The following is an 11,830-nucleotide window of genomic DNA, read 5'->3' as shown; positions in this document are numbered from 1 at the left end:
TTTTTAAGACTGGGCTGCATTCACTGGGACAAGATAGACTATTTAACACTGACGTCCATGGATAGAGACTTTGTTGGAGAGCTGGACCGGGCGGCACCAGCTTTGCGTAAGCTCAAGCGTAGTCTAGTTTGTACGTAATTTCTAATTTAGGATGGAGTTTACTCTCTACTAACATTTTCTAACGTCTAACTAACGTTTGCACCAGCTGAGATCCAGTGTTGCCAACTCCGCAGTGAGGAAAGTAGCTATAGGCTGTCCTAAAAGTCGCTAAATGATGTCATCATTTAATTTGCATAATTTAAATTGTAATGGACGCTGTAGAGAGACGTGTATCATTAAGAGAGACAAAAAGAGAGCGAAAAAAACAATATGACAATATCACAACACGTTTTTAAGTTACGTTTTTTTTATCACATTTAGAGCTATATTTGTAACTTTTTCCACATTTATTTTTCTCCCCACAAATATATTTAAGATAATAATACTGTTAAATCTAAATCTGAATCCAAATGTTAAATATAAATATAAATATAAATGTTAAATATCAATATAAATTTTCAACGTTCAATCTAAATGTTCAACGTTAAATATAAATATTAAATATAAATGTTCAATGTTAAATATTAATGTTAAATATAAATATAAATGTTAAGTACAAATCTAAATGTTCAACATTAAATCTAAATGTTAACTATAAATATAAATGTTAAAAATAATTATAAATGTTAAATATAAATATAAATGTTCAACATTAAATCATAATGTTCAACATTAAATCATAATGTTCAACGTTAAATATAAATGTTAAATATAAATGTTAAATATAAATGTTAAATATAAATGTTCAACGTTAAATATAAATGTTAAATATAATTGTTAAATCTAAATCTAAATGTTATATCTAAATGTTAAATATAAATGTTCAACGTTAAATATAAATGTTCAACATTTAATATAAATGTTAAATCTAAATGTTAAATATAAACGTTCAACGTTAAATCTAAATGTTAAATATAAATTTTAAATCTAAATCTAAATGTTAAATATAAATGTTAAATATAAATGTTCAACATTAAATATAAATGTTAAATCTAAATATTAAATATAAATGTTAAATCTAAATGTTAAATATAAATATAAATTTTAAATATAAATGTTCAACGTTAAATCTAAATGTTAAATCTAAATCTAAATGTTAAATATAAATATTAAATATAAATGTTTAACGTTAAATCTAAATATTAAATATAAATGTTCAACGTTAAATCTAAATATTAAATCTAAATGTTAAATGTTGCTCTACGATCCTATATTTAGCTGATATGCAATTCAACCTGCCGCCGAGTGGAAATACCAAAATAAAAGCTTCATAAAGTGATACAGACTTAGCAATAGCAACTTAGCTTGTCCGTACCATAGACTGGGTCAGTGGGACTGGGTCTCTGAGCGTTGTGAAATCCCTTTGTGGATTCCAAAACTGCTTTTAAAACATTTACGGCGGTCAGTCATGGGTTACCCATGGGAGTCAGTACTGATTGACTATGATTAGGATATGCTTTGATTTTGGTACTGGGTATTTCCATGCTCCCAGACTTCCCCTCTGTATCCTGTGTTTCACGTCACGATGCTATGAACTATGGGTAAGTTCCTTACACTAAGTCTACTAAAATGCTCACTTACTTATTCATGTTCGGGGTTTGAAGCTGGTGCCCTGGAACTAGTTTTTAAGTATTTGTCAGTGTCTCTGGACGCTCAGCTGATACCATAGACTGTATAAAAACCTGTCTGTTTCTGAACCAATGTTTTGAGGCACCTATATTTTGGGGGCCACGGGCTGAACAGTTTGGGAAGCCCTGGTTTCCGGTACTTCCGGAGCCAGCCTCAAGTGGATCCTTGATGAACTGCAGTTTTCAGCACTTCCGCATTGGACTCATATTTTTAGACCGGAGGTTGCCGCTTGGCTGATACACCGCAGAGCAGGTGTCGTCGGGGGGATCGTCACCGTATGTTTCTACTTTGTCTTTCGATTATATTGAAATATAGACGCGCGTGTTTAACACCGTCAGCTCTGGATCGCAGCGTGATGTTTGGCACAGCTCTCCAGGCTCGGGAGGAAAGTTGGTAAGCGGAGAAAGGTACGTTTGTTTGTTTGTTTACACGTTAAAATAAAAATATAAGCTGTATATTTAAATGTTTGTGTTGGTTTTTCATAAAGGGATGTCATTGGTGTAAATGAGATCTTTACATTTAAGTAGGATTTAAAATGTTGTCAATGAGCTGTAAATCAAATCTTTCTTAAATGTGTATGAATTGTTTTATATTGATGTTGAAATGAATTTTATAGCTTATTTTCTCACTTGATTCCCTTTTAGTTTCACAGTGCTTGATGACAAATTAAGAGGTTGTCTCATCCAGAACTCTAATCTGTGATTCTTGATGCCAAGGGCTGCTTCACAAGGCTAAACCGCATTCTGCAGCAACAGCATGGCTCTGTAGTAGAAGAGTCCAGGTGCCGAACTGGCCTGCCTGCAGTCCTGACTCGTCCCCCATTGAAAACATTTGGAGCATCATGAAACAAAGAACACGACACAGCAGACCCTGAACTGTTGAGCAGCTGAAAACCTCTGTCGTATATAATTATAAAAGATTACACGCCCTGTCTTTTGTAACAAGCTGCTCTCTGTGGAACGCAGTTAGTCCTGTCCTCTCCACCTGATCAAAATATGTCTCTCTTCCCTCCCTTTCATACGTCAGCAGCTGTGAGAATGGGAGTGAACAGCATAGCATGACATCCTTGAGCTCTGAAAACTAGTCAACAAGTGCAGACGGCTGTCATCCATCAGAGCTCAGACACTGTGTCTATCTGGAGTTAGAGGAACTCTTTGACCGTCACTGAGAGGAGAAATGGATCAGAACCAGCTGGACCGAGAGAGACTCTGCTGTTCCATCTGTCAGGGTCTACTAAAGGATCCGGTGACTACCTCCTGTGGACACAGCTACTGCATGAACTGTATTAAAAGTCACTGGGATGGAGAGGATGAGAAGAGAGTCTACAGCTGTCCTCAGTGCAGACAGGTCTTTAGACCGAGGCCTGTCCTGAGGATAAACACCATGTTAGCAGATTTAGTGGAGGAGCTGAAGAAGACTGGACTCCAAGCTGCTCCTGCCGCAAAAAGAGCCAAGAGGCAGAGAGAGCTCGAGGTGAGTCCACTAAACATCCAGCAGAGAAATGGACAGATATCTTACAGACAGTGACTGAAGTGGATGTTTTATTTTCACAGACCCGACCAGAACCCGAGCCCAAGACCAGAGCTGAGTTCTTGAAATATTCTCGTGACATCACACTGGATCCAAACACAGTGAACACACTGCTGTTATTATCTGATGGGAACAGAAGAGCAACAGTAATGGATCAACATCAGTCTTATTCTAGTCACCCAGACAGATTCACTGATTATCTTCATGTCCTGAGTGGAGAGGGCCTGACTGGACGTTGTTACTGGGAGGTGGAGTGGAGAGGAGTAGCTGGAGCTTCTGTAGCAGTCGCATACAAGAACATCAGCAGAGCAGGAACCTCTAATGAATGTTTGTTTGGACACAATGACAAATCTTGGGCTTTAGATTGTGACGACAACAGGTATGAGTTTTCTTACAACACTCTCCAAACACCTGTCTCAGGTCCTCAGTCCTGCAGAGTAGGAGTGTACCTGGATCACAGTGCAGGTACTCTGTCCTACTACAGCGTCTCTGAAACCATGACTCTCCTCCACAGAGTCCAGACCACATTCACTCAGCCTCTACATGCTGGACTTTATCTTTATTACTTTTCTGTTGGAGACACAGCTGAGTTTTGTAAACTGAAATAGAAGTCATGTGAGGGATAGGAACATTGTTTGGGGGGGGCTTAGGTGAAGCAGTCCAAGTATCTCGTGGTCTGAAACTGATCCTATGGGTAGTGATTCAAGAATGGGATCCTGGATAAAGTGGCCGCAATGTCCTTCCTCACTGGGTGGCTCTGTTCAGCCTTAAGGTGCTTTTCAACTGCAGGAACTTTACCCAGGAACTAGGGACCTTTTGAGTTGTTTTGACTACAGGAACCAGGGCCTAAATTTAGTTTTTGAGTAGTTCTTTCCAAAAGGTCCGGGATTTTGGGAACAGGGTCTGTTATGCTGAACGTTTCTGATTGGTAGAGTATCCGCAGTGTTCTTATTCCAGTCTTCTTCTATGGTGTCTTTGTTAAATGGCCCGTCTCTTTCTTACTGCCCTCTACTGGTCTGGCGGTGTAGTGCAATTCCTTTTTTTTCTCAACACATCACTGGCCTGATTGTCATAATCTTCACGGGACTTAAGGATGGAAAAGCAGACAACAATGGGCCACAGCAATCCTTTAGTTCCTGGAACTTCTGATGGAGAAGCACCTCTAGAGATGGAGTTGGGAGCTCAGACACCTGCTCATTTCGCTACACTGGCTTCCAGTTGCAGCTCGCATCAGATACAAAACTCTAATCATGACTTACAAAGCAGTACCAAAACCGCTCCAGTTTACCTGGAACCCCTCATCCAGGTCTACTGCCCTTCTCGCCCGCTACACTCAGCCTCTGAAAAGCGCCTAGTGCTTCCAGCACACAAGGCCTCAAAATCACTAGCTGGACTCTTCTCTTCTGTTGCCCCTAAATGGTGGAATGAATTGGCCAACTCAATTCGATCTGCAGAGTCCCTCTCTACTTTCAAAAGACAGCTAAAGACCCAGCTCTTTAGGAAGCACTATGCACTTAGCTAGACTGTTCTCCACTGTTGTCCCCAGTGGCAGACCATGTTGTCCAGCTAAAGTTGACTCCACTGTCCTGCTCTACTCTGGGACTCTGTGTTCAGGTCTGGAGTGACCCAGCACTTGGTACTTTGGTCATTATTGTGGTGATGTTAATTGTTGATGATGATAATGGAAGGTCTTAAATGGTTTGGTTCCTTCATAGATGTGATCTCCTTCGTAGATGTTCCTTATATACTTTGTGCATTGCCTTTACACTGCTTGGCAGTACCTGCACCCAAATGGACTTGAAGCACTTTGTAACTCTTACTGATCTTGTTTCCTCTTGTCTAGATCTTTGCTTGTGTTGTTCTTGTTCTCATATGTACGTCGCTTTGGATAAAAGGGTCTGCTAAATGACATCGTAATATTGTAACATTGTAACCTGGAGGGGTCTTGGAGTAGAGATGGTACTCTTTTACCCCTTTTCGATCAATGCGAACCGGGTAGTATTTCCTGGCTGGTGCTCGCGCTGGTTTGGAGCTTTAGTGGCCGACCGTCGGACATGTTGAATCCATGTTTCCCCCTGTGCTGTGCGTCTTTAAAGATGGCGTGATGACTTCCTGTGACAGGCTGAGTTCTTATCTGAGGGGCTCAGTGTTAGCTTGGTCTCTACCTGCAGCAGGTGTGCTTTATGAACCAGCTCTCCTCACCTCCATGCATCTGTCTCATCTTCATTGAGGATTTTTACCCCCCGGTGTGCGTTAGTGACAAAGACACAACCGGGGGGACGTCTGTTTAATATTTGATGTTTGACGTTGTTGCCGTAGTTACCGTAAAAAGCTTGGCGTCTACAGCTTGATTCAATCCAGTTTGGTGAAACATCAGACACATTTAGTAAGTTTGGATCAACTCCTCGTCATCAAAGATGAAGATGCATTTCAGAGTGCCATGAACTGACTGTCTGTCCAGTGTGCCTGTCACTGCAGGTGCATTCAAGGACCGTCGTAAATGTGCAATACAGTCCTTATTTTGTGTTTATGGCATTTTTATTTGAACCAAGAGAATCAAAATATCTTCAGTGGTCACATCAAGAATGTTTCTTTTTTACTTTTTAGCAGTGAGAGGGTGAATCATTAAACTTAAGATATCACACAAAAGTGTTAAAAGAGTGTTGACTATTTTAACACTTGGTATAACCCTGATACTGATATCTGATCCACTACATGAATTATTTTAAAGAGAGAAAATGATTTGGCAAAAATCAAAGACTAAAATGTTTTGAGTTTCCGTCGACTCAAACTATAAAGGGCTTAAAAGACTAAAATGTGACTAAAACTAACAGGCATAAAGACTAAGACTAAGACTAAATCTAAAATAGCCACCAAAATGAACACTAGTAGTAATACCCCAGTATATCTCATCTGGTGTGGGGAGCTTTGGGGGAGCTGGAAAACATACGTGTGGAGAAGGACGTCGGGATCATCCTGTTTAGCAGTGGGGCCTGACCCCTGACAAGACAATATATGGATTATCAACGGGTTTGAAATATTATAACGAGTAATCATTACGTTTTGCTTCTTCCTTGACAAACCTGGTCCACCAAAACTGGGAGATGAGCTTGCAGAAAAGTTTGTAAGTTGGCCTGTTAACTCGACCTACAAACAAAATTATCACCCAAAGACAAAGGCAACAACATTGGCAGACTTTTTTAAGGGCAGCATGAGATGATGTTGCAAAGAGTGGAAGTGAGAGGGTTAAATGTTAAAAGTGCAGGTTATCATCCCCATACTATCATCAGTGCTTTTTAACCAGAGGCAGAAAGTGAAGAGCCTGGATCATATGGAGCCAACAGGGGAGTTTGTAATAACTTCAATCTTTAACATTTTTCATTTTTTTGTTTGTCTGAGCACATGTTGCTGTTTTAATGAGGCACTAAGAGGTTTAATGAGACTGTAAATATCCTGATCTTAATCAATAAAAAGATGACACACAGACTTTGTGGTCAAACTAACTGATTGTGTGGAAAATCATTGAACAAGAGTCTCTGAACAGATTTACTGATGGGATGTGTGAACACCTGTAGTCTTAACTCTATTTAAATGTCCTCAAATGGAAGACGCCAAGGGCCAAAAAGGGAACTTACTAAAACTGAGAATCAACCCCAATTCCCAAGAAAAGTTAGAACGCCATATAAAATGTTGAGCACTCCTTTTCAAAGTTGGACTCATAAAGAGCGGGCTGTGTTCACTGGGAAATCATGGACTCGCCCTGTCTTGTGTAACAAGCTGCTCTCTGTGGAACGCAGTTAAACCTGAAATCCTGTCCTCTCCCTAAACGTTCGGGCTCCACCTGATCAAAATATGTCTCTCTTCCCTTTCATACGTCAGCAGCTGTGAGAATGGGTGTGAACAGCATAGCATGACATCCTGGAGCTCTAAAACCTCATTCACTGCAGAGAGTCAACAAGTGCAGACGGCTGTCATCCATCAGAGCTCAGACACTGTTTCTATCTGGAGTTAGAGGAACTCTTTGACCGTCACTGAGAGGAGAAATGGATCAGAACCAGCTGGACCGAGGGAGGTTCTGCTGTTCCATCTGTCTGGGTCTGCTGAAGGATCCAGTGACTACCTCCTGTGGACACAGCTACTGCATGAACTGTATTAAAAGTCACTGGGATGGAGAGGATGAGAAGAGAGACTACAGCTGTCCTCAGTGCAGACAGGTCTTTAGACCGAGGCCTGTCCTGAGGAAAAACACCATGTTAGCAGATTTAGTGGAGGAGCTGAAGAAGACTGGACTCCAAGCTGCTCCTGCTGATCACTGCTATGCTGGACCTGAAGATGTGGCCTGTGACGTCTGCACCGGGAGGAAACGGAAAGCCTACAACTCCTGTCTGCAGTGTCTGGCTTCTTACTGTGAGAAACACCTTCAGCCTCATCTTGAAGTAGCTCCACTGAAGAAACACAAGCTGGTGGAGCCCTCCAAGAAGCTCCAGGAGAAGGTCTGCTCTCGTCATGATGAGGTGATGAAGATGTTCTGTCGTACTGATCAGCAGTCTATCTGTTATCTCTGCTCTGTGGACGAACATAAAGGCCACGACACGGTCTCAGCTGCAGCAGAAAGGACTGAGAGGCAGAGAGGGCTGGAGGGGAGTCGACTAAACATCCAGCAGAGAATCCAGGACAGAGAGAAAGATGTGAAGCTGCTTCAACAGGAGGTGGAGGCTATCAACGGCTCCGCTGATAAAGCAGTGGAGCACAGTGAGGAGATGTTCGCCGAGCTGATCCGTCTCATGGAGAAAAGACGCTCTGATGTGAAGCAGCAGGTCAGATCCCAGCAGGAAACTGAAGTGAGTCAAGTCAAAGAGTTTCAGGAGAAGCTGGAGCAGGAGATCACTGAGCTGAAGAGGAGAGACGCTGAGCTGCAGAAGCTGGCACACACAGAGGACCACAACCAGTTTCTACAGGACTACCCCTCACTGTCAGGACTCAGTGGATCTACACACTCATCCAGGATCAAGACCCGTCCTCTGAGGTACTTTAAGGATGTGACAGCGGCTGTGTCAGGAGTCAAAGATAAACTACAGGACGTTCTGAGAGAGGGATGGACAAACATCTCACAGACAGGGACTGAAGTGGATGTTTTACTGCCACAACCAAGACCAGAACCAGAGCCCAAGACCAGAGCTGAGTTCTTAAAATACTCACGTGACATCACATTGGATCCAAACACAGCTAACAAACAGCTGTTATTATCTGATGGGAACAGAAGAGCAACATATACGAGACAACATCTGTCTTATTCTCGTCACGCAGACAGATTTACTGATTTCCGTCAGGTCCTGAGTGGAGAGGGTCTGACTGGACGTTGTTACTGGGAGGTGGAGTGGAGAGGAGGAGTTTATGTAGCAGTCGCAGACAAGAATATCAGCAGAGCTGGGAACTCTACTGAATGTGTGTTTGGACACAATGACAAATCTTGGGCTTTATATTGTTCCAACAACAGTTATAACTTTAGGTACAACAAAGTGAAGACTCCTGTCTCAGGTCCTCAGTCCTCCAGAGTAGGAGTGTACCTGGATCACAGAGCAGGTATTCTGTCCTTCTACAGCGTCTCTGAAACCATGACTCTCCTCCACAGAGTCCAGACCACATTCACTCAGCCTCTACATGCTGGACTCTGGATTTATTCTTCTGGATCCTCAGCTGAGTTGTGTAAACTGAAGTAGACTGAAGTCATTTCAGGGACAGTGGGTTCAGTTTTGTGTTTTAACTCTTCCACTTGTTTTGTCTTCCTGTTTGTTGCTGAGAGATGATTGTTGTGGCATTTCCTCGCCTGTCAATCAAACATGTGGGTGGGACTTTGACGTCTTAATATCTGTTGTGTTGTTTTGAGTTTTGCTTCTGATTATGCGATGCTAAATTTAACTTTATGCTATTACGTAATGTCCAGTAAAAAGAGGAAGTATAATAAGACTTCAACTTTTCAGTCACTGTTTTTCTTTTCCATTGAATCCCTCATTGAGATTTATTTGTGGTTGAAATGATCTTTTCTGTGTATTTGGGGGTAAAGTAGCTCAAACAGAATTGAAACTTCTTCTTCTACTTTCATTTATCAGATATATTTTGTTGTCACCACTTCATGTAAAGAAATCTGTAATCACATGGACTTTGATTTGTTTGTCTGAGCACATGTTGCTGTTTTAATGAGGCACTAAGAGGTTTAATGAGACTGTAAATATCCTGATCTTAATCAATAAAAAGATGACACACAGACTTTGTGGTCAAACTAACTGATTGTGTGGAAAATCATTGAACAAGAGTCTCTGAACAGATTTACTGATGGGATGTGTGAACAAACTGAAGGTTTACATCCTGAATAAACAAACAGGAACAAAGTCTGAACTTCTTGATTTCATTCCAGGGTTTCATAAAAACCTGCTGGACCAAGTTTCAAACTTATACAAGAGAGTGGGAATGACCCACCATGTAGTAATCTCTCATCACACCCACAACAGAACCATGTCTCACACACCCATGCACATCACCAACACACCTACACCTGTAGTCTTAACTTCATTCAGACAGGTGTCCTTCATGAACGGCATTGAGGGACATTTCTTTCATTCAAACTTTTAAATGTCACTTTGGACAAACATTGGACAAACTATTTAAAGAGGACATATCCTCCAAAACACACTTTTTCAGTATGTTGCATGTATACGTGGGTGTCTTGTGACGTCACTTTAATATAATTATTCAGACATGTAGTGCTACGGAGCTGAATGTTTGTTATGTTGTTAAAATGCACATTTCATCTCGTATAATATCCTGACGGAGAAAAGACGTTGACCTTGCTCTGTTTATTTCGATCTATGAAGCCAGCACGAGCAGCAGAGTCCTCCCCGTCCCTCCTGTCACTCAGTGTGGTGGAGCTGCCTCTAGATTTCATCCTGATCAACTTGTGGATGGCTGTAATGCCGATGGATGCTGTGGATTCACTCGCACCGAATACGTCTCCTTTTTTACCGTCTTTCTCAGACTGAAGTTGAAGTTAGGATACGTCTCCTCTCATTCTTTTAAAATCAACACAGGAGCATCTTCCTGCTGTTTTATGGAGCAGTCAGGTCTTATACTGTTTCTCTGTGCGGCTGCAAGGAGGGGGATGTTTTTCCCACCGATGGTCATGATGGTCTTGTCACTCTGCACCCCTTTCCGTAAGGAAAGACTCTGGCTTCTGGCTCCACTCCTGGGTTGCTTGGGGAAGCTATTGGGTTCCCATCTTGGGGGACACCAGCATTCCCTTCTTCACTCTCCCACCTCTCTTTAAGCCTTGCGTCCGCAAAGTTGGGCCCTACTCGAGGCAGTGCAAGGTCTCACACCACCAAACCTCTTGCTTACCATGTGAATGTGAAGCCCCCTAAGTGTCATTGTACATCTCGTCAGTCGTTATCCTTTTGTTTGGTACCATTTGATCCGTCCTGGTAGACTCTTCTTCCAATCCCCCTCTTGGGGGGCCTTCACGCCGTTTGTTTTGATCGGTCCTGTAGAATGGTTCGGGTTCTTCCCTGAGTGAAACTCAAAGGTAGGGTTACCAGCCCGTCTCTCCCGGTCTAGTCTATCCTGCTGTCACCAGACTTTCTGGGTTGTCCTCCAGTCTTACCTGGACTACAACTGCCCTTTTCTCAGTAGTCACCGTGTCCAGAAATATTTACTGCAAGAAACAAAGAAAACTAGCAGAGTGTACAACATGCAACAAAAGGATCCAGTTGCCAACACTCTTCACACGAGGATTCATTCCAACAGAATGGCCACACTTCTGAAACTGCTTTAAGAACTGGCTCAACTGTTCCCTCAGTTTCATGTTGCAACGAAACACCAAGACTACCTAAGGATCCTCTGTTGGACACATTAGATCTGAACTTCAAACCATCGGTGTACAGAATCAAAGTCCACCTTTTTGGTGGGTCTTCCTCCCCTGGGTGTGCCAACTTCCGAATCAAGCATTTGGCATTACAGGGTCAATGAAAGTTGAGTGAAGATTCCATAAGGTTTATCCAGTGAAGTTTCTATGTTGATGATGGCTTAGTAAGCGTAAAGACACCTGCTGAAGAAATACATTTGGTAAGAGTCGAGAGCATTGTGCAGAACGGGAAACCTTGGACTTCATAAGTTTGTGTCAACAGACGAAGAAGTAATCTCCAAAATACCACCTGAAGAATGTGCACAAACCAAAGACCGAGACCTGGGTCCTGGAGACCTCCACATGGATCGAGCACTTGGTGTTTAATGGTGCATGGAAGCAGACAAATTCAATTTCTGGGTCATTGTTAAAGGAAATCAACTGAAAGGGGAAGAGTTCTCTCTACAGCTGACTCTGTATTTGATCAACTAGTGTTTGTAGTCCCATTCACACTAGTTGGCAAACATCCTTCAGGCATAATGAAGAGATAAAAGCAGGCTGTATTTATGAACGATTACACGCCCTGTCTTTTGTAACAAGCTGCTCTCTGTGGAAAGCAGTTAAACCTGAAATCCTGTCGTCTCCCGAAAGGTTCGGGCTCCACCTGATCAAAATATA

General features: G+C 42.0%; 2 protein-coding genes across 2 annotated transcripts; both read left to right on the top strand.

Annotated features, from left to right (window-relative positions):
• Positions 1-1,390: 1,390 nt before the first annotated feature.
• LOC117808669 (tripartite motif-containing protein 16-like) lies at positions 1,391-9,543 on the top strand. The gene is made up of 2 exons (XM_034678359.1): positions 1,391-1,640; positions 7,141-9,543. Exon 2 carries the CDS (start codon positions 7,302-7,304, stop codon positions 8,976-8,978), a length of 1,677 nt encoding a protein of 558 aa, XP_034534250.1. The 5' UTR covers positions 1,391-1,640; positions 7,141-7,301; the 3' UTR covers positions 8,979-9,543.
• Positions 1,623-4,517, top strand: LOC117808680 (E3 ubiquitin-protein ligase TRIM41-like). The gene is made up of 3 exons (XM_034678369.1): positions 1,623-2,135; positions 2,758-3,201; positions 3,282-4,517. The coding sequence occupies exons 2-3, from the start codon at positions 2,905-2,907 to the stop codon at positions 3,864-3,866; spliced, it is 882 nt and encodes a 293-aa protein (XP_034534260.1). The 5' UTR covers positions 1,623-2,135; positions 2,758-2,904; the 3' UTR covers positions 3,867-4,517.
• Positions 9,544-11,830: the final 2,287 nt, after the last annotated feature.

This window comes from Notolabrus celidotus, unplaced genomic scaffold (assembly GCF_009762535.1).
Source record: "Notolabrus celidotus isolate fNotCel1 unplaced genomic scaffold, fNotCel1.pri scaffold_137_arrow_ctg1, whole genome shotgun sequence".
Classification (NCBI taxonomy): Eukaryota; Metazoa; Chordata; class Actinopteri; order Labriformes; family Labridae; genus Notolabrus; species Notolabrus celidotus.
The sequence above is the reverse complement of the archived record's forward strand: the minus strand, read 5'-3'. Positions and strand labels throughout refer to the sequence as shown.

Bases quoted from the DNA above. Each gene is read 5' to 3' on its own strand.
- LOC117808680 (XM_034678369.1), top strand. From the start codon at position 2,905: ATGGATCAGAACCAGCTGGACCGAGAGAGACTCTGCTGTTCCATCTGT. The intron at 3,202-3,281 runs GTGAGTCCACTA...TTATTTTCACAG, and splicing joins AGAGGCAGAGAGAGCTCGAG to ACCCGACCAGAACCCGAGCC.
- LOC117808669 (XM_034678359.1), top strand. From the start codon at position 7,302: ATGGATCAGAACCAGCTGGACCGAGGGAGGTTCTGCTGTTCCATCTGT.